Source organism: Zalophus californianus, chromosome 8 (assembly GCF_009762305.2).
Source record: "Zalophus californianus isolate mZalCal1 chromosome 8, mZalCal1.pri.v2, whole genome shotgun sequence".
Lineage (NCBI taxonomy): Eukaryota > Metazoa > Chordata > Mammalia > Carnivora > Otariidae > Zalophus > Zalophus californianus.
This window is the reverse complement of record NC_045602.1, coordinates 140,506,482-140,526,010: the sequence shown is the minus strand read 5'-3', so window position 1 is coordinate 140,526,010 and position 19,529 is coordinate 140,506,482. Positions and strand designations below refer to the sequence as shown.

Below are 19,529 nucleotides of genomic sequence, written 5' to 3'. Positions count from 1 at the left end.
AGCCATGCACTCCTCAACAGTGTCCCGCCAATGTCTGCCCTGATCTGTGAGCCCCAAGCCCACCACCTGCAGACTGATACCCTACACAGGCCGCAACACCTGTCCCTAAATTGTGTCACCTTTACTTGGGTCTCTGTGCATCTATGTCCCCTCAAGACCTTGCCGGTCTGAATCGAACTCTCAAGCAGCTGTCCCCCACGTCTGTGCCACCCTAAAAGGGGGTCCCCTTGACAGCTATCCTCCAGGTTGAAACAATGTCCTCAGCTGTGTCCCTCAGTATCTGCCCCAAGCCTGTCTCATGTGAGTATCCCCAGGAAATCTGTGCCCTGTGTCCCCACCTACCTACCAACTGGGGTTCCGCAGAGCTCACTCGAGTCTCTCCACGACCCGGATATGTCCTCCCAGGGTCTGCCTGTGTCTCTCCATGACCAAGGCAGACCCCCCTCTCCGGCTGTGGCTGTGCTGCTGGAGCCAGCTCACTGTCCCTCCCACCCTCCTCCGATCTGGAGCTCTGCTTCTCTCTCTGGATCACCCTATGTGAGCAGTGTGAGCCCATCTCCTCAGCAGCAGCAGCCAGTCTGTGGCTATGTGTATGTTTGTCCTTTGTCTGCACCTGCCAGCCCTGCCTCCAGCCTGTAAGGGCCTCTGGCTGTGCCTCTCACTCAGCCTGCTCCTCCATGCCCAGTGGGGACAGGGAGGCGCCCCCCATCTCTGGATGCAGGGCGGAAGGGTGGGTGTGCAGGGCCCAGCCGCCAGCCCTACCTTTGCTGCAGTAGTTCTTCCGGGCAGCATCCAGGGGCCTCACCACCTTCCCAGGCTCACCGGGGCCCAGCTGGCCCTGCTCGGTGGGTGGGCAGCCTGGCTCGCAGACGGCTTGTACCTGCTCAGCCTTCAGGGCAATAGCCTGCTCCAGGAGGCCCAGGTTCCCACGCGTCATCATGTCGTACATCTCCGACTCGTCCGTGACCGCAGACTTCTGGGAGCGCGCGTCTTCGTCCCTGCCGTCATCAGAGTGCACCTCCACTATGACAGAGTACTCGGGCTTGGGGCTGGGAGAGGCCGGATGCCGCAGTTCGGGGGCCTTCTGGGTGGGGGCGAGGGGGGCGTCCTCCTGGCAGATGACCTCAGGAGCGGCTACCTCCTCCTCCTCCTCCTCCTCCTCCTCCTCCTCCTCCTCCTCCTCTTCCTCCTCTTCCTCCTCTTCCTCTTCCTCCTCCTCCTCCTCCTCCTCCTCCTCCTCCTCACCCAGGGCGACTTTCATCTTGCGGGACTCCTCACTGGCCACACCCTCCACGGCCTGGGGACAGAGCTCCTGGGAGCGCTCCCTGGCGACTCCCGCGACTCCCTCCGCATCCTCTAGGGGGAGGAACGCGTCCCTCTCCCCCTCGTCACTGGTGGCCCCTTCCTCGGCCTCCTCCTGAACCAGGTGCACAACACCTGGGCCCGGCGTGGCCACCTGGCCCAAGTCCTCCCCAACTAGGGTCTCTACAGCAATTTGGCCCAAGTTTAGGAGAGAAGTGGCGATGATCTCCTGGTAGCTGCTGTAGCTGCCCTTGGCGGGGCCCGCGGAGCTGCCGATGGGCTTGGGTCCGAAGTGGGACTTGGCAGGGGCCCTTCCTGCACGGAATCAGAAAGATGTGGGAAGAGCACAAGGGCACCCTGCCCCGACACATCCTGGGGAACACAAAACCCCCCGGACAGGGAAATGTGTCGGCTGTGCCAGCCCCTCCGCCTGGAACTTGGAGACGCAGGGAACTTGTTTTAGGGGGAGGAGTAGAGCCGCTACTGTGTTTGAAGCTGAGAAATACTCTGATATTTGTCATTAATGGTCCTCCCCTTTAGGGCTACTTTCTCAAATCAGGTAAACCTGCATTTCATAAAATGGAACTTAAAGAATAAAACGGATTTTAAAAATTGCTTCACAAACACAAAGCAGAAAACGAAGTTATGCTTTTAAAAGACACAAATTTATACCTCTTAACTGCCATGACTATGTTGTAGTGGGTGCTTACTGCACACAGGCCCTGTGGGATGGTCGACAAGGGTGCCCTAGGGTGCAGGAGCCAGCCTTGCCATCCGCCCATTCCAGGAGGGGACCAGCCAGGGCTGGTGCCCAAACCCCAAACTCCCTCCTCTGTAAGAAAGCGGGCAAGCTAGTCCTTTCTCCCTAGAGCCCATGGGGCCACACACCACTTCAAGCATAACCAGAGACCCCCCAGGAGGGAAGCAAGTGTGAGGACTCTCCCTAAGGATTGGCTCCTAAATAAAATAAAAATCCATCTCAGACCCTGCAAGGTCAAAAGACACAAGCACCTTGGGGGTCCTGGGGGTTTGGGACCTCAGGCCTCAGTCCCACCCTCAGGACTCTGAAGTCTGCCAGACTGGGGGGCACATGGACACTTCCCTCCAGAACCTGGGGCCACTTTTACACCAGCATTTGCCAAAGTTTGGGTGCCCCCCCCAGGGAAGAAAGTGCATCAGGGAATCCCTTCGGTTCCCCATCCCACCCCAGGCTTCCCTGGATGCTCCCAAACAGTCTCACCTGATGCCAAGCAGACCCCTCACCCTCACCCCCACCCCCAGCTGCTCTTCCCTGGGGCCAAGTGGGGGGGAGGTCTGTCTGAGACCCCCTCCCCCGACGCACGGACGCACAGCCCATGTCCATCTGTCCATCCATCTTTCCCATGCACACAGACACACATCCACACTCACACACACAGTGTTCACAGAGATGCGCCCACAGGCCCCGCAAACGCCCTGTACCAGCCCCTCTCCAGGAAGCCCCAACAAATGTCAGGACAAGACCGCGCTTGTTCTCAGGAAGGGCTTCCTCGGCGGCCCTTTCACTGACTCGGAATGGGGCCCCCTCCCCACTCACAGGCTGCGATTCTCCAGGGCCACACTAAGCGCCCTTTATTTCGGGGGAGAAAGAGCCACAAAGCACCTTCAGCTGGCTCAGGACGATGAATCTCCTCCTGTCCTGACATTTCAGCCTCGTCCTCCAGAGTTCCTTCCGATTCATCTGAAACAGAGGCGTCCTTCACCTCGGCGTCCTCGCTGCCATCGGTGTCCACGCTGTAACCCTCGTCCAGAGCCAGCTTCAGGGGGTGGGACTTCCGCGTGGATGCCAGGTGCTCGGCCTGGGCCCCCTCCAGCTTCCTCTTCTTGGCCAGGGGGCAGCTCTGCAAACTGGGAGGAAGGGGCCCAGGGCCACCCTGTCAACACTCCCTGGGGGTCCTCCCGCCCACTCTCCACCCTCGGCAGCCGCGTTCCCTGTTGGGAAAGCTTGTCTTTACCTCTCATCACTATCCCTCAGTTAAAAGCCCCACATTCATGACAGGCAGGTTTTTGTGCCTAACATTTTACATGAACTGTCCACATTAAAAACGCGTGATGTGCTTTAAATTGCATTTTGTTCTTCTCTCCTAAGACCTAACGTCAGAGGCTCTGGCCACACCAGCGCCCCCTGTGGGGAAGAGGAGGGCACTGGCGCTCCGTCAGACCCAGCCCACTTCCTCCCACCAAGCAGGTCATCAGGATGCCCTGGGCCCTTCCTTCTCCACCTCCAGACCCTGCACACCCTCACCCACCCGCAGTCAAGCTAAACCGCCACCACCACCACCCCCCCAGGATGAAAACAGTGATGACCAGATGGCAGATGGTTGGGGCCACCCCAATGTGCAGCAGGTCTGCTCTGAGCTCTCCCTCACGGACTCATCCGGCCTTGCAGCCCCCAAGAGAGACCCCCGGCATGACACACCATGGCCATGTTGGCCTCAGCAGCCTCAGGCAAAGTTGAAAGGTTCTAGATCTACAAAAGGGCCCAGAGAGGAAGAGGGGCTCCCACACCTCACAGCCCAACCTCTCTCCCAGGAACCTCCTTACCTGCGGTGCCTGGAGTACTTGCCCCGGATGTGTCCTGAGCCAGTACATCCTGGGGTGGGGCAGCTGGGGGGAGGCAAGCAGGGGTGGTCACTTGGGGGAAGGACCCACCCACCCCAGACCCTCACCCTGGGGAGCAGGAGATTGTCTCCAAACAGTGCATCTCAGAATGGCTGCTTGCAATTCACTAAAAATTAATGAAATATCTTACCCCATTTAAATAAACGAATGACTCATTACAATTTTATGAGTGTGTTTAATTAAAGATCTGTATGTATGAGATCAAGACTTCCAACATCGGTGTCTCCTAGATGGCTTCTTTTCTCTGTGGATAAGTCTTTCCTAGTGTCAGCAAACTGCCGTCAGGCTTCCAAGCAGCTGGGAAACAGGAGGCTCTGTGGAGCCCCCAGAACAAGCACCTGAGGCTGGCCCGAGGGCAAAGCAGACCATCTCTGGTGCTTTGAGGCCTGCAGCCCCTGCCAGGCACACCCTTGGCCTGGCAGAGTGAGCAGGTGCCTCCAGGCAGGAACGGCTCAATGTAGACACGCGGGCCTGGCCCAAGCTACAGGCCCCCCGCTACAACCCTCCTCCAGAACCGACAGCCTGGTACAGGGAAGTGAGGCCAGGTGAGCTGATGACCCAAGGGCCACCCATAGACGTGGCTGGGGGCGCTGCACGGGGATGCAGGCGAGGCCCTCAGGAGTTCCTCACCCTCCACTGTCATCTGTCTCCCCACTGAACCAAACCACAGAAAGCTCTGGAAACTTCTGATCATAGGCACAGGGCATGCCACCCAACCCACTCATCCTGCAGTCAGCTTCATGCAAGGCCAAGATCCTGTGGGCTGCTGGGCACGTCCACAGACCACAGACGACAAGAAGCGGACATCACCTCCTGTTCCGGAGTGGCAAGCTAATGCCAGAGAAAAGGGAGAACACATGAGAACCTCTTCCCATCACTGGTGCCCCCTCTTTGGAGGGGCCATCCAAGGTGCCCAAGATGGGAAGACCTTGTTTTTCACAGGACTGGCACCACAGGGTCTGAGCTCCCCACCTCAGATCAGGCTCTCCCAGATCCTGCGAGGGAAGAACAGGGTGGACCCCAGGAGGGGCAAGGCCCTTGACCTCTGTGTAGACACGCCTGATGGTTTCTAATTTAATTGATCACGGGCCTGACTGCAGTGCACTGTGGGGCTCATCTGACTCATGGACGGGTCAGAGAGAAACAGGACAGTCGATGGGGGCAGAGCCCCACCCAGCCTGAGCTCGACAGCAGCTTTTGCGGGGGGGAGCAGTGGTCTCCCTGCAGCCCTCCAAGCTGGGGCCACCATGGCTGATCTTAGGGCTGGTTTTCATGAGTTTAAAAGGAAGAAAGGAAAGGAGGAAGGGAAGAGAGAAAAGAAAGGGGGGGAGGGAGGAAGGGGGAGGGAGGAAGGGGGGAGGGAGGAAGGGGGAGGGAGGAAGGGGGAGGGAGGAAGGGGGGAGGGAGGAGGGGGGAGGGAGGAAGGGGGGAGGGAGGAAGGGGGGAGGGAGGAAGGGGGGAGGGAGGAGGGGGGAGGGAGGAAGGGGGGAGGGAGGAGGGGGGAGGGAGGAGGGGGGAGGGAGGAAGGGGGGAGGGAGGGAAGACATGCCACATTTTATTGTGGATTTCCTTTCCAGACAGACAGGACTTACTGCTATCCCGGGCCTGTCTATATTCTAAAATCGATGCCCCACGCTTGCTTTCTCTCTCTCAAGAGCTAGCTTTGAGACTCTTCACAAAAGGTCCTTGTTACTGGGGGTTTGAAGCTGAGGTCCAATTAGCCGATTAATCACTGAGTTAACCAGGCAATTACGTAACAGCTGCTGTGGAGCCCTGTAGGCCATGGGCACTGCCCCTAAACACGTCACCAGCTCCAAGCCACACCTCCAGCCACCAGTTCACAAGAGTCCTGGCCTCCAGCCCAGATGGCAGCAGGACAGGCCGAGAGCCCACACGTCTGGAGCAGGTGAGGACCACTGTGGGAAAAGAAGCTGGAGCTCCCGCACTCCTGCTCTCCACGCCACGGCGACAGGAGACCTGGCCGAATGCCCCACGGTTCGCACCGTTTCCCCCACAAGCGCGCCCAGGGTGACATCACTGGTGCCCCCAGGGTCCTCAGGGCCAAAGTGAAGAAGCAGCACCAGCTCCAGGCCTCAGGAGCCTCTTTCCAGCCTGGGGGAGGAGGCAGATGCAGCCAGACTTCTCCCTGAACTCCCCGGTGTGGTTCCCTGAGTGTGGCAGAGACAGGAACATAGGCAGGGAGGCTTGCAGAGGGCCTGCTCACAGTCAGCACGGAGCAGGGTCCTGGTGACAGCTTTGGGGCATCTAACCATAAACAGCAGGTGTCAAGGGAAGTCAAGGCTGAGGCCAGGAAGAACCAAATCCCGGCCAGAGCCCTGCACTCAGCTACCACCCCTCAAAGGGACTGACTTCCCTCCAGCCCACCAGAGGCAGGTGGAGCACCCTCCTCCATTCCCATCTGTGCCCTAGGCAGGAGCTGGTCACTGGCTCAGAGGAGGCCCTCAGGTGAGGGAACCCGGATGCAGGTGTGACAGATGGGCAACTCTCCTCGAACTTGGAGACAGCCCTGAAGATGCTCTGCAAGGGGTCCGGAGGCTTGCATCTGCAGAGGAGGCAGGTGCCTCACCTTCCCACTAGCCAACACCTCTGAAAGAGCCACTCCAAGGTTGTGTGGCAGCAGATGGGCCCAGACTAAGATACAAATGGAAGTGTCTACCGGTTATTCACTGATGCAAAGGAAAAACCACCAGGTCCGTTTGCTTTCTTTTGGGCACTCGGTGTTAAATCCAGGGCACAGAGAAGCAACGTGGGCTCCAGAGGTGGGAGAAGGCAATCAGAGCCCTGATTACTCCTGGTCAGCCTCCTGCTCAGCGCAGCTCAGCTCCTAACAACCACCATGCCACTACCCCAAGAGCAAGCAGCTTCCTGGGAGCCTGCTCGAGCTGGGGAAAAGACAAACTGGGGCAGGGGACAGTGGCCAAATTCTGGGACAGGGAGGCAACCGTCCCTCATCCATGGTGCGAGTCCCACAGGAGAGCGTCACCCTAACTCGGCTCTCCCTTCCGGTGATTGTGCATAAGTTTATCTAACATCATGACATCCTGTTCCAGGTCATGTTCTCCCTGCACTGGCATCCACAGTGTAAGCCTCACCGGGACAGGGCAGAGCCACCGGTGAGCTGGGGAAGACGTCCTGGCTTGCGGTGTCTGCCCATTCTCACGGCATAAAGGTGCCCCTGTGGCTGATGTGCACAGTTAAGGAGTGAGAACCACGAGCGCACCGCAGATCACAGCCCTGGGTGTAGCTCACGGCCAGTGAGCAAAGGGGACACAGGAGTGACCAGCACCTTTCAGGCAGGACATGTGCGATTCTTTGGCATACACTGCTCCACTCAACTCCAAGCAGCCATTCCCCAAAATTTGAGGAATTGTTGAAGACCTTGTTGCTAAAACGTTAGACGTCAATGCATTCGTCCCTAGTTTCTCCATTAAAAATTGTAACAGTCTCACTATTACCGAGGAAGCCGGTTGAGACCACACGATTACTGAAGGTGCTCACATAATCCTCTCATGGCTGGATCCTATCTGAGAGTATTTCAAAACAATTCTATCTTCAGAGTCATTTTTGCTTCTGCTATTTCAAACTTATGAGAACAAGCTCTTTGGATCTGCCTTTGCAAGTTCCTCCATAACTTTATCTGTTGCCAAAATTAATTGCTGTTACCAAAACCCAGAGCTTCCTGGAGTCCTATGCCCAGCCTCCTCCCCTTCACTGTCCTGAAGATGTCCTCTGCTGAACATTACATGCCCAGGGGAAGTGGCGCCTCCTCCTGGAAGCCTTCTCTCCCCTCCTGGTGTCCCCGGCCCCTTTGAGCATCCACTGGTCCACCCGTCAGAAGGCGCCTCCCTTCCAGGGACCATGTTCTGCAGAGCTTCCAACTGGCCTTTCCACCCTCACCCTCTTGCCCTCTGACCTGGGCTGGGGCTTTGAGCAGTACATGTATGATCCAGCTCTTCTGTTCAAACTTGGGCCCTCCGAGCCTCGGTTTCCCCACTTCACCAATGGGGTAATAATACCACCAGGCGGTGCCTCCTGAGAGCAAAACTGGGCTGTACAGCCATTGTAGAACCCGTCACAAGCCTGGGCATCCAGCCTCCCTCTGTGACCCTTCCCTTCTGTCCCCAACTTACAGCCTCAGAGGTTAGAGGGACGCTGGGACACTCTGGGGTCCTCTCATTGTCCTGATTGGCAAAAAACAGCCATCAACAACTCTGGTGAAGAATGAGACGGCCCTGGCCGCAGACTTGTTCAGTTTGGTGAGAATCTTTCCCCCTAAGAATTAGGAAGCCCTGAAGCTCCAGCTGCGTGCAGTGTCACACGAAAGGTTACTCCAGGCTGGGGGCAGAGGGCCCTCAGAAACTGGGATGTTCTGTGTGTCCCCAGCTAGAAGTCCGGAAGCTCACAGAAACCCCACTGAGGTGTGGTTGCTGCTCTTGGCCCCTCCACAGGGGCAGACAGAGCGCCACACCGACGCAGCCCTTGCCAGCTGTCTTGGGGTGCTGGGGGCTGAGGGTTCTGTGGTGTGCTCGGTGGGAAAGAAGGTGGGCTTAGAGCCCTTCTGTCCCCCAAGGACAAGCCTCTGGCAGGTCAGCTCTGCTGCAGTCCAAGCCTGGCTTCGTCTTGTGGGGAATTTGTGACAATTAAAGGGGGCCCCTGATGCCCACCTGACACGCTGGGACCCTCCACGAGCACCACTTCCCTTTCTCCTTTCCTGTTAGAGCCAGAATACACTGGCACAGGGGGATCTGAGGCTGGTTTTCCTTGTTGGTTACTCACATCATCAGCACTGTCCAAGCAAAACAGCACCAAGAGCCCAGGCCCCCAGAGTCTGAAGTTCGAAGGTCATGTGGGTGGTTCTTGGACAGCCTTGACACACCAGCCTGGGTGGACTTTCTCTCTGGCCATCCCCCCGCTCCAATCTCAGGGGCCAATCCCAGGACAGAAGCCAGCAGGTGAGGGCAAGTTGACCTGGCCCAGCAAATCCCTGCAGTGGGCTGTCCTCCCTTCCTCCTCAAGATGTTCATCCCTGGTGAGATGTGACCTAGATCTGGAAGGTCACAGAGCTCAGCCATTGCCAAGATCACCAACACACCAACCACTGTCAGCACCTGGAGTCCATGGACGACTAGGGACCTCGGCAGCCTGTTCTCTCATCTCTGGCCAAATGGGGCCTCCGGCCACCAGACACAGAAGCCTTTGTGAGAGCCCCCTAATACAGCACCTTGTTGTTGGCTGGGGACCATGGTGACAGGCAGGTCCTGGTGGTGACCAGGGGCCAGCACATCTGTGCCCCTGTCTCAAGGCTGGCTGCGTGGTGGGGCCGGGACAGAGGTGGGAGAGGGCAGAGGCAAGGTGAGACAGTAGGACTCATGGCAAGGAGAAAAGGGGTTCAGGGGTACAGTTGGGCAACACAAAGTGCCCCGTGTGGGACATTTGGGGTGTTCGGGGGTCACAGGCATGCGCAATGCTGGGTGCTAGCAGAAGGCCTTTCTTACCTGAGGTCGGCACCTGTGGGCTCTGGGGGCACTGGGTGAGAGAAAGAGAGAAACAGGGAAACACATGTGGGAGTCTGAACTGAAAAGGCACATTGTCCTCATGGCACAGATGGAAAAAAGCGGAGGCAATCCCAGTGAAAACTGAACCCCATCCTTTCCTGACCTCCTGGAATGTCCTGCAGAGTCCAGTGGAGTGAGCTGCCACCTCTCCCCCGATTCTTGCACCAGACTCCCCGGAGAGGCTGGTGGTTCTGCAGAGTGGGTCAGGCGCCCCCACCTCATGCCGGCTCTATGAGCCTTCAGGGCCAGAACAGTATCTCGTTCTCTAATTGCAGCTGGAAGTCAGCTTCCGACAGGAAACTTGACCCAGCAGATAAAGCTGGACAGAGAGAACCAAGGAGCTGGTCCCTGGTGATGGGGCCACTGGGGGCAAAAATGCACAGGGGTCCAACTGAGCAGCTCACCCGAGAAGTTCAGCGCTCTGGCCACTCCGTGCACGGGACAGGCAGCCGCGGTCCTGTGTGTGCTTACAGTGTCAGGGAGGGGAGCCGGCCAAGGGATCCACCCACCCCACTGCCAGTTCCCTCCAGCACCAAGACTGACATCCTGGGAGGGCAGGAGTCTGGCAGAAGCCTGGCAGCATTGGAGCACCGTGCTGGTGTCTCCTGACTGAGCTTTGCCTTCCCCACTCTGTGGAGCCGTCTGCCTCCTCACCTCCACCCAGGCAGGTCTGTCTGGACCCCACAGCAGACCTCTCAGGCACCAGACACCATGGGCCCCAAGTGCGCAGGAGGCAGGAAGGGAGGAGGGCCCAGGGCCTGGTCATCACTGTGGGGTTCTGCTTTCCTGAGCAACGCAGCATCTGCTGCTTTAGGACCTGGGACTCACGACTGGGAGGGGGCGGCACTCACCTCGGAGGGCCTTGGAGCGCGTACGAGCCCGCTTATCCTCATTTTCTAAGCTCATCTGCAAGCAAGAACAACTGCGATGTTAACGGAGGCCAAACACAGAACCACCCCCAGAGGGCTGCGCGGGGCCTGCAGCTGAGCTGGCCACAGTGAATCTGTGACACAGAAAGACAAGGGGTGGGCTCGCAGGAGGAAAAGACCTGAGACCCGGGGCAACAGGCCTGGGGCAGGTGCTTCAGGGGGGAGACCACGGCTCCTGGCCCTATTCCCCGCCCTGCTCTCGGCCCTCGCACTGCCCCCACGTTTGCACCCCCACAGGAACCTCAAGCAAGAGCCCTGCCCCACCTGCCGTGGGTGGTAGGATTCTTGGCACATGGTCTCCTGGCTGAGGAGCACCCCCCACTGCTCCCTTGGGGGTGCCAACCGCTCAGGCTTCATGGCAGGTCACCCGCTGGGCCCCAGACACCATGGGCCCCTAGCCCCACCACACTAGGATCATCCTCTTAGAAACAGACGGACGGGACCCGAACGGGCCTCCACAGAGTGTCCAGAAAAGGAATGACTTCAATTTCTACCATGTGCCATCCCGGAGGGAGCCGAGGGACAGGCGGCCTGAGCTTGGGCACCAGACCGTCCCGAACATGAGACGGGACGTGCTCACGGAGTGTGTGTTCCCAGAAGGGAGGCACCACCACCCAGTGGGAACAGAGAGCAAGTCAGCACGGTGCTTTCAATGTCCTGACAGCCACATTACAAATGTAAAAGGACACGTGACGTGGATTTCAATACTAACCCTTACCTAGCCCAATCTACCCAAAACATTATCATTTCAACGGTAATCAATAGAAAACACTGTGAGTGGGATGCTGTTTTGTGCTAACTCATGGAGACCTTGCATGGCTCCTGGACTCACAGCACATCTGAGATCAGCTGGCCACAGGCCCGTTGTGCTGGACAGTGTGGCTCTAGACATGGGAAGCAGTCTCAAGTGGAGGCCAGCTTCGGGCAAGAATGCAAGCCAAGGGGCTTGCAGGACCCACGGGCCACCCTCCCAGGGATGTCACTTCTCCCAGGAGTGGGTGAGTGGGGTGTCCCGAGGGGGACAGGGCACCCCACACAGTGCAGACCCCTCACATCCTCTGGCCACCCCCCCCTGAGCCCATCAGTGCACCCCCACATTCCCTGCCCCTGACCAACTTCCATGGGGAACACTGTCCACCAAGTCCCATGAGGGAGTCAGAGAAGGGCCCTCAGGAGGGTGAAGCCTGGGGCCAAGAGTCACAGGGAGAAGCCCAAGAACGGGATGCCCCCTGGGGCTACAGATCATCACACAGAATCTTGGACCTATGTCACCCAGGACAAAGCTGGGCAGATAGGTAATGAAGAGGTAGGAGGTAGGTGGGGCCCCTGAAGTGCTCCTTGTCTCTGAGGCCAGGTGGGGGGGGCCTCCTTCTGGCAGGGTGTGTCCTGTGCATCACATGAGCCCCACAGGGCTCACCACCTGTGTCCGTGGTCAGGAAGGGGAGGGGGCAATTCCATCTGGCCCAGGCCATAACCAAGGCTTGTCAAAGGCGAGGCCAGGCAGCAGAAGAAAGGAAGGAAGGGCAACAGAAATGGGCTTTAGAGCCCAGAGACCTGCAAGAGACAAGTCTGAGCCCTGAGGTACAGAGACCCACCAAGGAGAGGAAGGGAATCCCCCCAATTAGGAAGACAAAATTTGCAAAGTGAACCTCCCCCACAGGCGGCACTAACATACAACGATTTATGTGATGTGTTAAGGAAGAAAAATCAAAACCTGGGGTAATTTATGCAACCTGTCGACCCCAGGCTGCAGAGCACAGTGTCAGGAGCTGTGCGTTTATTACAGCCTTCCAATAGCACGGAAGACAATTACTATAATCTCTATTTTTAAAGCAGAGGTTCCCCGTGGACCAATGACTCACATTTAAAGTGAAGAGAGGGGCAGGTGTCAAAGGGACTTCATTACATTTATGAGCCTTCAAATGTCATCTGCACTGAGCCCAAGCGCAATGCCTTCCCATGCAGGCCGCACAATGGAGCTAATGCGTCTGATTGCCGGGCGCCTGCTTTCAGCTGAAATGCAATCTACAGCCTTTTTTTTTTTTTTTTTTTGTCAGTTTTCCCAAGGAAATTGGCAATCATTCTGCTAGGTTAAAGCGTGCCTTGGCAATTTGGATTTCCTGCAGATAAATTATTCAAAGAGCACAGAATAGAGAGGGTTGCAGGGATGCGTAATGGGCGCTGCTTGCAAACTACGAGCTCCCATTGATGAAGCTAACAGCTGTGACATTCATTTTGCTGAGCACCTTTCCATTTGCAATTTATCTGCATCAAATGGTCAATAAGTGAGAAGTTCTCTTCAGTGCATGTAGCTTTGATTTTAAAAGGGGGGGAGAGCTCAACCACAGGAGGAAAAACAGGTTAGCTCTTTAATATGAGAATGAATCTGTGAGAGGGTGATGTAGGACATCAACAAGGAAGCGGGGAGACTTTGATTTCTGGGCTGTTTGAAAGGAGCAGTGGTGGCTGCCTCAGAAGCGTCTGGGCAGAGCTGTGGAAAAACCAGCTCCACTCGATGTCCGTCGTTTTCCTGCCCAGAGAGCTGAGAGTTCTTCAGAGGTGGGTTCCCTGATGGCCTCCCTCCCTGTGTTGTAGGTGGAGAACCAATGTCCATACAGCCCAGCATCACCTGGGATCATGCTACTACTTGGCTTCCTAGCAGCTCCCCAGGGCCTTCTGCCCCTCACCACACAAAGACAGGCCACTCATCGGTGCAAAGATGAGACACATCCCAGTGTTTCACTGATATATTTTTAAGAACCCTTCACTTGTTCCGAGCACAAGCCAATCACGTGTTTATTTTTGTACAGCCCAGAAATAACGGAATGGTCTCTCACCTGCAGGGCGAAAAGGCCCCCTTGTCACAGCCAAGCCAACCTCAATCCCCACTCTCACTGTGGGGCAGTGATCTCTCTCAAGAGCATCGTCTGTGCTCTGTCTCTGTGAGCCACCTTCATTCTGCCACCAGGAGCCTGTCTTACAGCTTCCCTGTGCTCCTTAAACCATCACTTCACTCTAATTAATATTTCAATAGTTCTGTCTTCAATAGGAAAACTATGGGGAGGAGAATCATTTACAAATGCAAATACATCCTGTTTTGCCACATCCATTAACCAGAGAGAATTGTCTTTTCAACCTTCCTTTTAACTTGCTTTGTTAGTGCCATATAATGGGTCTCACTCAAGAAGGTGTTACTATTTTGTTCTGTTTTGTATTTTTTTATAAAGTCAAGATTCATCATGTAAGCTCTTTTTAAATATAAATGGTTCTCACAACATCATTCTACAAAGACCAGCCCCTTTTCAGATCCATCTGCGTAGCACCCTTGCCAAAACTGAGTTCCTAAGTTGGACATTTACAAACTTGGGGACCAAAAAAGCAAATGCAGTAATTATGAGGCCTTGAAACCCAGCAATTTGTCTGGATTCTCAGAAACGCGCCCAGAAGCCAGACACGCAGTCAGGAAGAAAGCAGACAGGATAGACTCTCAATGTCCAAGAATGCCCAGTCCGAGATTTTTCACAAGGTGTGTGATGAGGCCCAACAGACTTTGTGCCAATCTTTGCCTTTACCCTCAAAGGCTGGCTCTGCTTCCTGACCCCCCAACCCACCCCCAAGTTCAGGAACATCCGTGGTGGTCTCTGGAGGGGTCCCCCTCCCCTCTCTCTCATACACTCTCCCTCTCTCCCTCCCTCACGTCTTCTGGGTTCTTCCCAGGTCCTCACAGCTCCTCTCCACCCTGTGTGTCCCTGCTCTTCTGCATGGACGGCTAAGGGTGGGGCAGAGATCAGAATTCATGCTGAAACTGTCTTGCCTTTACAGCCCCTGCAAGTGTCCCAGCAGGAGGCGTGCGGGCCTCAGCAGCCAGGTGGCAGGGTCCTCCCCCTAAGGGAGAGCTCAGGAGGGAGGGCATTGTTCAGACTTGGGAGCCTGGATGGGAGTGAGGAGGCTCAGGGAGTCAGTGAGGACCTGAGTGTCTTAGGGGTGATGGCCTCAGAGTGGGAGGTGCTCCAGTCCTGGGAAGCAGGAAACGTCCCTGGGCGGCCTCTCGAAAGTCAGGCCTGTGCCTCCCGTTTCCCACCTTCTCCCCCTCACTCTCCATTCTGTGCCTGTTCATTTCCCTTGTGGTCCTCATCTCAATGTGAAGACCCAGGCATGCTTTCAAGGTCACTGCCTCTCCTACAGGGCTTCATTCACTGCCCAGCACATATTCTGTAAGGACAGACAGCAGACCAACAGACAAATGGCGATACTTGGAAATGTCTCTGAGGTCCTGGAACTGGGGAATATGGCCAGGAGCAGTCAGAAGGGACTGAACAAATACCAGAGCCTGAAGCTGGGTGGGGGTTCCAGGCCCCCTGACCATGGGGGTCATTCATCTCAGCGCTGGGCTGGAGGAGGAGACAGGTTAGTGTTCCATTTTATTTAGAATGTGTTCCAACAGCTAGCAAAGCTGGAAAATTAGAATGAACCTAGGACAATTTTTTAAATCCACAAGATTATATGGATTATAGTGTCCCTGTGGGCGGGTTTCAGTGTTTTCCCTCCTGGAAGACCTAGACAAAGAGAGGGAGGCATCCACTGACTCCCAGGAGACCACAGGCAAACCTGCCTAGAAGGAAGGGGTGACGCGGGATGAGGAGGGCAGAGGAACATAACAGGAGTGGAAGCGAACTGGCTGTTACCCACCCCGTTGGCAGCAACAGCATCTGCCAGTGTCCCCTTTCTCCAGGGGAGGGAAGGGTGGGGGAGGAGCAGCAACCTGGGTTTGTTGTATTGTCTTGAGTGTGCATAGCCAAGGGCAATGCCCACTCGCACACTACCACTAGGAAGCCCTTCCAGCAGACCCATGTTCCCACCACTGAAGGATTTAGCAGCAGCATTAAAGTGTGTTCCTTGCTGCTTCTCCCCACCAAGCATTCCAGTGGAATCCTTCAGAGCCTCACATCTCCAGTCTCATATGCTGCCTGCCTGCACAACCTCCCTGGCTTCCCGTTCTTTTGAGCACATACCTGCACGCCGGATCAAGGTCAGCCTGAAGAGCAGCCTTCTTCTTCGAAGATGTACGAGTCCTACCACCTCAGGAACCCTCTGCACACATTCAGTTTTCCATTCCCTGATCTGTGAGGCTAAACCGCATGCCCACAGCCCTGCCCCCCACCCATTGCCATCACAGCACCCCTGGCTCCTTGAAATGATAGTTCTGTCCCCCTTTGGGGGGCATCCCACTGTGTCTCTGAAATTCTGCTGACATTCCACCCATTGTTTGACCTACTGGCAGCTGAATAGAGCAGGCTTTTCCTTGGTTTGTAGAAAGGACACCCCAGGGAGCATTATTTAACACATGTCTTGGGAGGGGTTATCCTAACATCTCTGAGCAGGGGATTGGGGCTCACGCAAACCCCGAAATTAAAAATTATAGTTATATGGGGACAAACAAACAAAAAACCCAGAATCTTAACTATAGAGAATAAACTGGTTTTTGCCAGAGGGAACATAGTTGGGGAGATGGGTGAAACAGGTGATGGAGATGAAGAACACACTTATTGTGATGAGCACTGAGTAATGTATAGAATTATTGAATCACTGTATTGTACACCTGAAACTAATATAACGCTGTATCTTAATTGTACTGGAAATTTAAAATTAATTAATTAATTAATTTTTAAAAATTACAGCTATAGGGGCACCTGGGTGGTTCAGTCGGTTGAGCATCTGACTTTTGGTTTCAGCTCAGGTCATGGTCTCAGGGGTCCTGGGATTGAGCCTTAAGTCGGGGGGGGGGTCCATGCTCAGCGGGGAGTCTGCTTGAGGATTCTCTCTCTCTGCCTCTGCCCCTCCCCCCACTCGTGTGCACTCTCTCCCTCAAATAAATAAATCTTTTTTAAAAATTACAGCTATATTGTAGACACCCTGATAAAGCAGCTATGTGTGGGTCCATCTGTTTAAAACTCCAACATAAATGGAATTTCTACCTACTTACTCAAGGGTAGAAATCTAGTCACACCCAGTGAAGCAGGCCAGAAAGGTCATGCACAGTCGTACCCCCTCCCTTGTCAGGAAGGACTGCTAGATCTCCATGCAATCAGCCTTCTCCTGGATTCATATCCAGAGTTCTCCATTGATTACGTGATTGGAGCCCAAATGTTTCATTCTTAAGGTCAAGAAGTGCTTTAAGGATCTACCATCAATGCCTACTCCTTTTCTCAAGTTAAAAAGTAAAAATAAACAGCTCAATGCCCAGCACTTTCCCCAAACACACAAGCACCTCCTAACAGCCCGTCTCTGAGCTGTCCACGTGCCTGGTGCTGAAGCAGTAGGTAGTAAGCACTTCCACATGCCTGGTGCTGAAGCAGCAGGTAGTAAGCACTGTGCTCCCATCACCCTCCAGACCCGGAGGTCCACATCACCCACCAACCCCCATATAAAGTCAGTCCCCCTGGCTGTGTGATGTTCTGCTCTCCCATGGCCACCACTGGCCCCCTGCTTCGGCCTCCCCTAGCCTGCTCAGTGAGCACATACCACCTGGACCAGCCCTGCAGTCCTTCTGGAAACCCACCCTGTCAAAGGTATATCCTCCCTCCTTCTCTGTCCTTTTAGCTTCTCTGCTCAGGACAGTAACTCAGGCCCTCTCTGCCCAAACTAGAGGGAAGACTGTAACGGAGCAGTTGTTGCCGGGAAAGCCTGAGCACAGGCCACCAGGCGGCTCACAGCAGGTCCTGCACCCTCTGAGCTTGTCAGTCAGCGCTGTCCCTCACACACCTCCCACAATTGTCAAGACATGTCATCCAGAGCCCCTGACCTCAGACCAGATAACTCTTTCAGTCACAAAGTCTCTGTTTGAATGCTCAGCCCTGGGAAGAGATGAATGAGGCATTCACCCAGGTGTAAATTTAAGGTGGGAAACAAAAACTCAGTGATTGAGATAACGGTTTAATGCAATATTTCAAAATAACAAAATTAATGCCAAAAATCCATGATGAATAAAATACCCAAAATTTAAATAAAGATAGGATTGGTACTACCGACTTTTCCTTTTGCCTCAGGCTCCAACACGGCAGAACACTGACAAGCCTACAGGAATAAAAGTGGGAGTGGAAGTGCTTAACAAGGTGCCAGGAGAGACCCATTAAAAAGAATATCCTAGTCACCAGGTTCAAAGGAAACTACCAACATCCTCAAATAAACTAGCTGCCTCAAACTTTCTAGCCCTTCCTGTCCACACCCTGGGCCATCACATCTGGGTGGCCATGCCCTGCCTCATGGCTAGGATCCTTGATGGGGACCATCTCCACATGAAGGAAATGAGAGACTGGAATCTGAGGTCTGGAAAGGAATGCCCAAAGGCCTGTTTTCATCCCTACTTCCACCTCTGAGGGTCACCAGACCCTGGGAAGCCGGGGTCACCCAGAGTGCATCCTGGGAGGTTCTAGAATTGGAGGTTGGGTGTGGCTGTAAGCACATGGCATGCCCTGGGTTTGGGAGCATCTCTGGCGAGGCCATCAGTGAGTTCTAGGCCGGTATGAGATGGCATGTGCCATTTGCCTCCACTTGGGAAGATGAAAATAAAAAAAGTCAACAGACCTCATGAGCTCCTGCAGCCAAGTCTACCAAGGATTCTCAGCTATGGAGGCAGCCCAGGTGTGACCAGACCCAGAGCAGGGACTTGCCCTGAGGTGACACTCTGCTGTCACATTGACTCTATCCAGAGTCATTTTTCTTCCTTTAAGTTTACCGTGACCAGATGACTGATGGTCCTAGCCCCCACTTAACCCTCTACCTACTCAAGAATAATGGTGACCAGACCAAAATCACCTCTGGGCCCCATGCCTGGAAGTGAGAAGGACCCCTGCCCAGACCCTGGTGGGGGGGGCGGCAAATGGCAGGAAAGGGGCTGCCTTCCAAGCACCTCACCTTGCCGCGTCTGCCCAGGAGGAGCCTCGAGGTCCTGCAGTTGCTGGCTTTGTCTCCTTGTGTCCACCTCTGACTCAGCAGCTCACCCCGGAACTCATTTTCTGAGGGGTCAGAAAAAGAAAACCTAATGAAGGCAGCTCAAGGGAGGAAGATGGAGAAACTTGGACTGCTCTTTTCCACAGGATTTGTGCAATGCCCCCTTTCTGGAATCCACCAGAAAGATGTGCAAGGTTGTGGCCCCATGGCTGTTCCAGGGACAAGGGACAGGAGCTCTCTAAGGAGAACCGGTCTCTGATTGGGACGCTCCTCAGAGGCTCCTAGCACCCTGCACCCCTGTACCATCTTCCTGCCTCAGAGTGGGTGCAGTTTCCACTAACAGCCGCTCCAAGAGGGGACTGGTGCAAGTCAGGTGAGGTCGGACACTTTGCCTCCCCTCTGCCCTGGTTCCTGCCATCTTTCCTCTCCCTGTTTCTGCCTCTCTCCAGGGCAATGTCTCCAGTTAATATTTAATTCTGCACATAAATTCACATGTCTAAGCAGAAGCTGAAGGCATCAGCTGGACATGACAAAGAAATGCCTATTCCCTGCATGGCACTCCCTGTTTCCATGACAACTAGCTTTCTACAACTGCAGCGTTTCAAAGGAAGGTCATTAAGTAACCAACAATAAAAACAGGAAATGAGTGTTCCTGCATTCTGCTCTCTGCTACTCTTTAGAAGTGAGTTTGGATTCTGCTGAAGGTAGGTCAGCACAGTGCTGTCATACCCATTATCTTTCTTCCCTTCATGCTTCTGACATGCACTCCAAATGCTGTTTTTCTAAAATTCCACCATTCCTGCCCCAGGCAGCCCTGTAGCTCCAGCCAGAGCATCCTCTTGTCTGAAAACATCTCCATCCCATTAAAGGGCCTCCTGTGACCTCAAGGAGCACAAACACAGAAGGAAGCAAATTGGTTGTCAAGGAGATGGCCTAATGCAAGGTCTTCAAAGGAATGAGTAAAACCACCAGGATTTGACACCTACTGTGTGCACCTACTGTGTGCCTCCCTCTCACTGAGCTGTGGGTCACCTGCAGGGGACCCTGTGAGGACTGGCCTCCACTAAGGAAGTGTGAGCAGTGTGGCTCTTCCTGGGTGGGTGCCCAGCAG

At 55.0% G+C, this 19,529-nt stretch overlaps 1 protein-coding gene across 8 annotated transcripts in view; it reads right to left on the bottom strand.

The window, feature by feature from the left end:
* Window positions 1-19,529, bottom strand: part of MYT1 (myelin transcription factor 1) — a 64,956-nt gene that overhangs the window by 28,340 nt on the left and 17,087 nt on the right. For 6 of the 8 annotated variants that reach the window (XR_003524899.2, XM_027623967.2, XM_027623965.2 and 3 more), the window contains exons 2-7: window positions 18,383-18,483; window positions 10,391-10,445; window positions 9,480-9,510; window positions 3,886-3,948; window positions 2,945-3,189; window positions 763-1,617 (exon numbers count right to left, since the gene is read on the bottom strand). Coding sequence is in view for 7 of the 8 variants with exons in the window: in XM_027623967.2 (XP_027479768.2) it covers window positions 763-1,617; window positions 2,945-3,189; window positions 3,886-3,948; window positions 9,480-9,510; window positions 10,391-10,445 (1,249 nt within the window). In the remaining variant the exon portion in view is untranslated. The remainder of the gene's footprint in view (window positions 1-762; window positions 1,618-2,944; window positions 3,190-3,885; window positions 3,949-9,479; window positions 9,511-10,390; window positions 10,446-18,382; window positions 18,484-19,529) is intronic. The other 2 variants (XM_027623968.2, XM_027623969.2) reach the window with 1 other exon arrangement.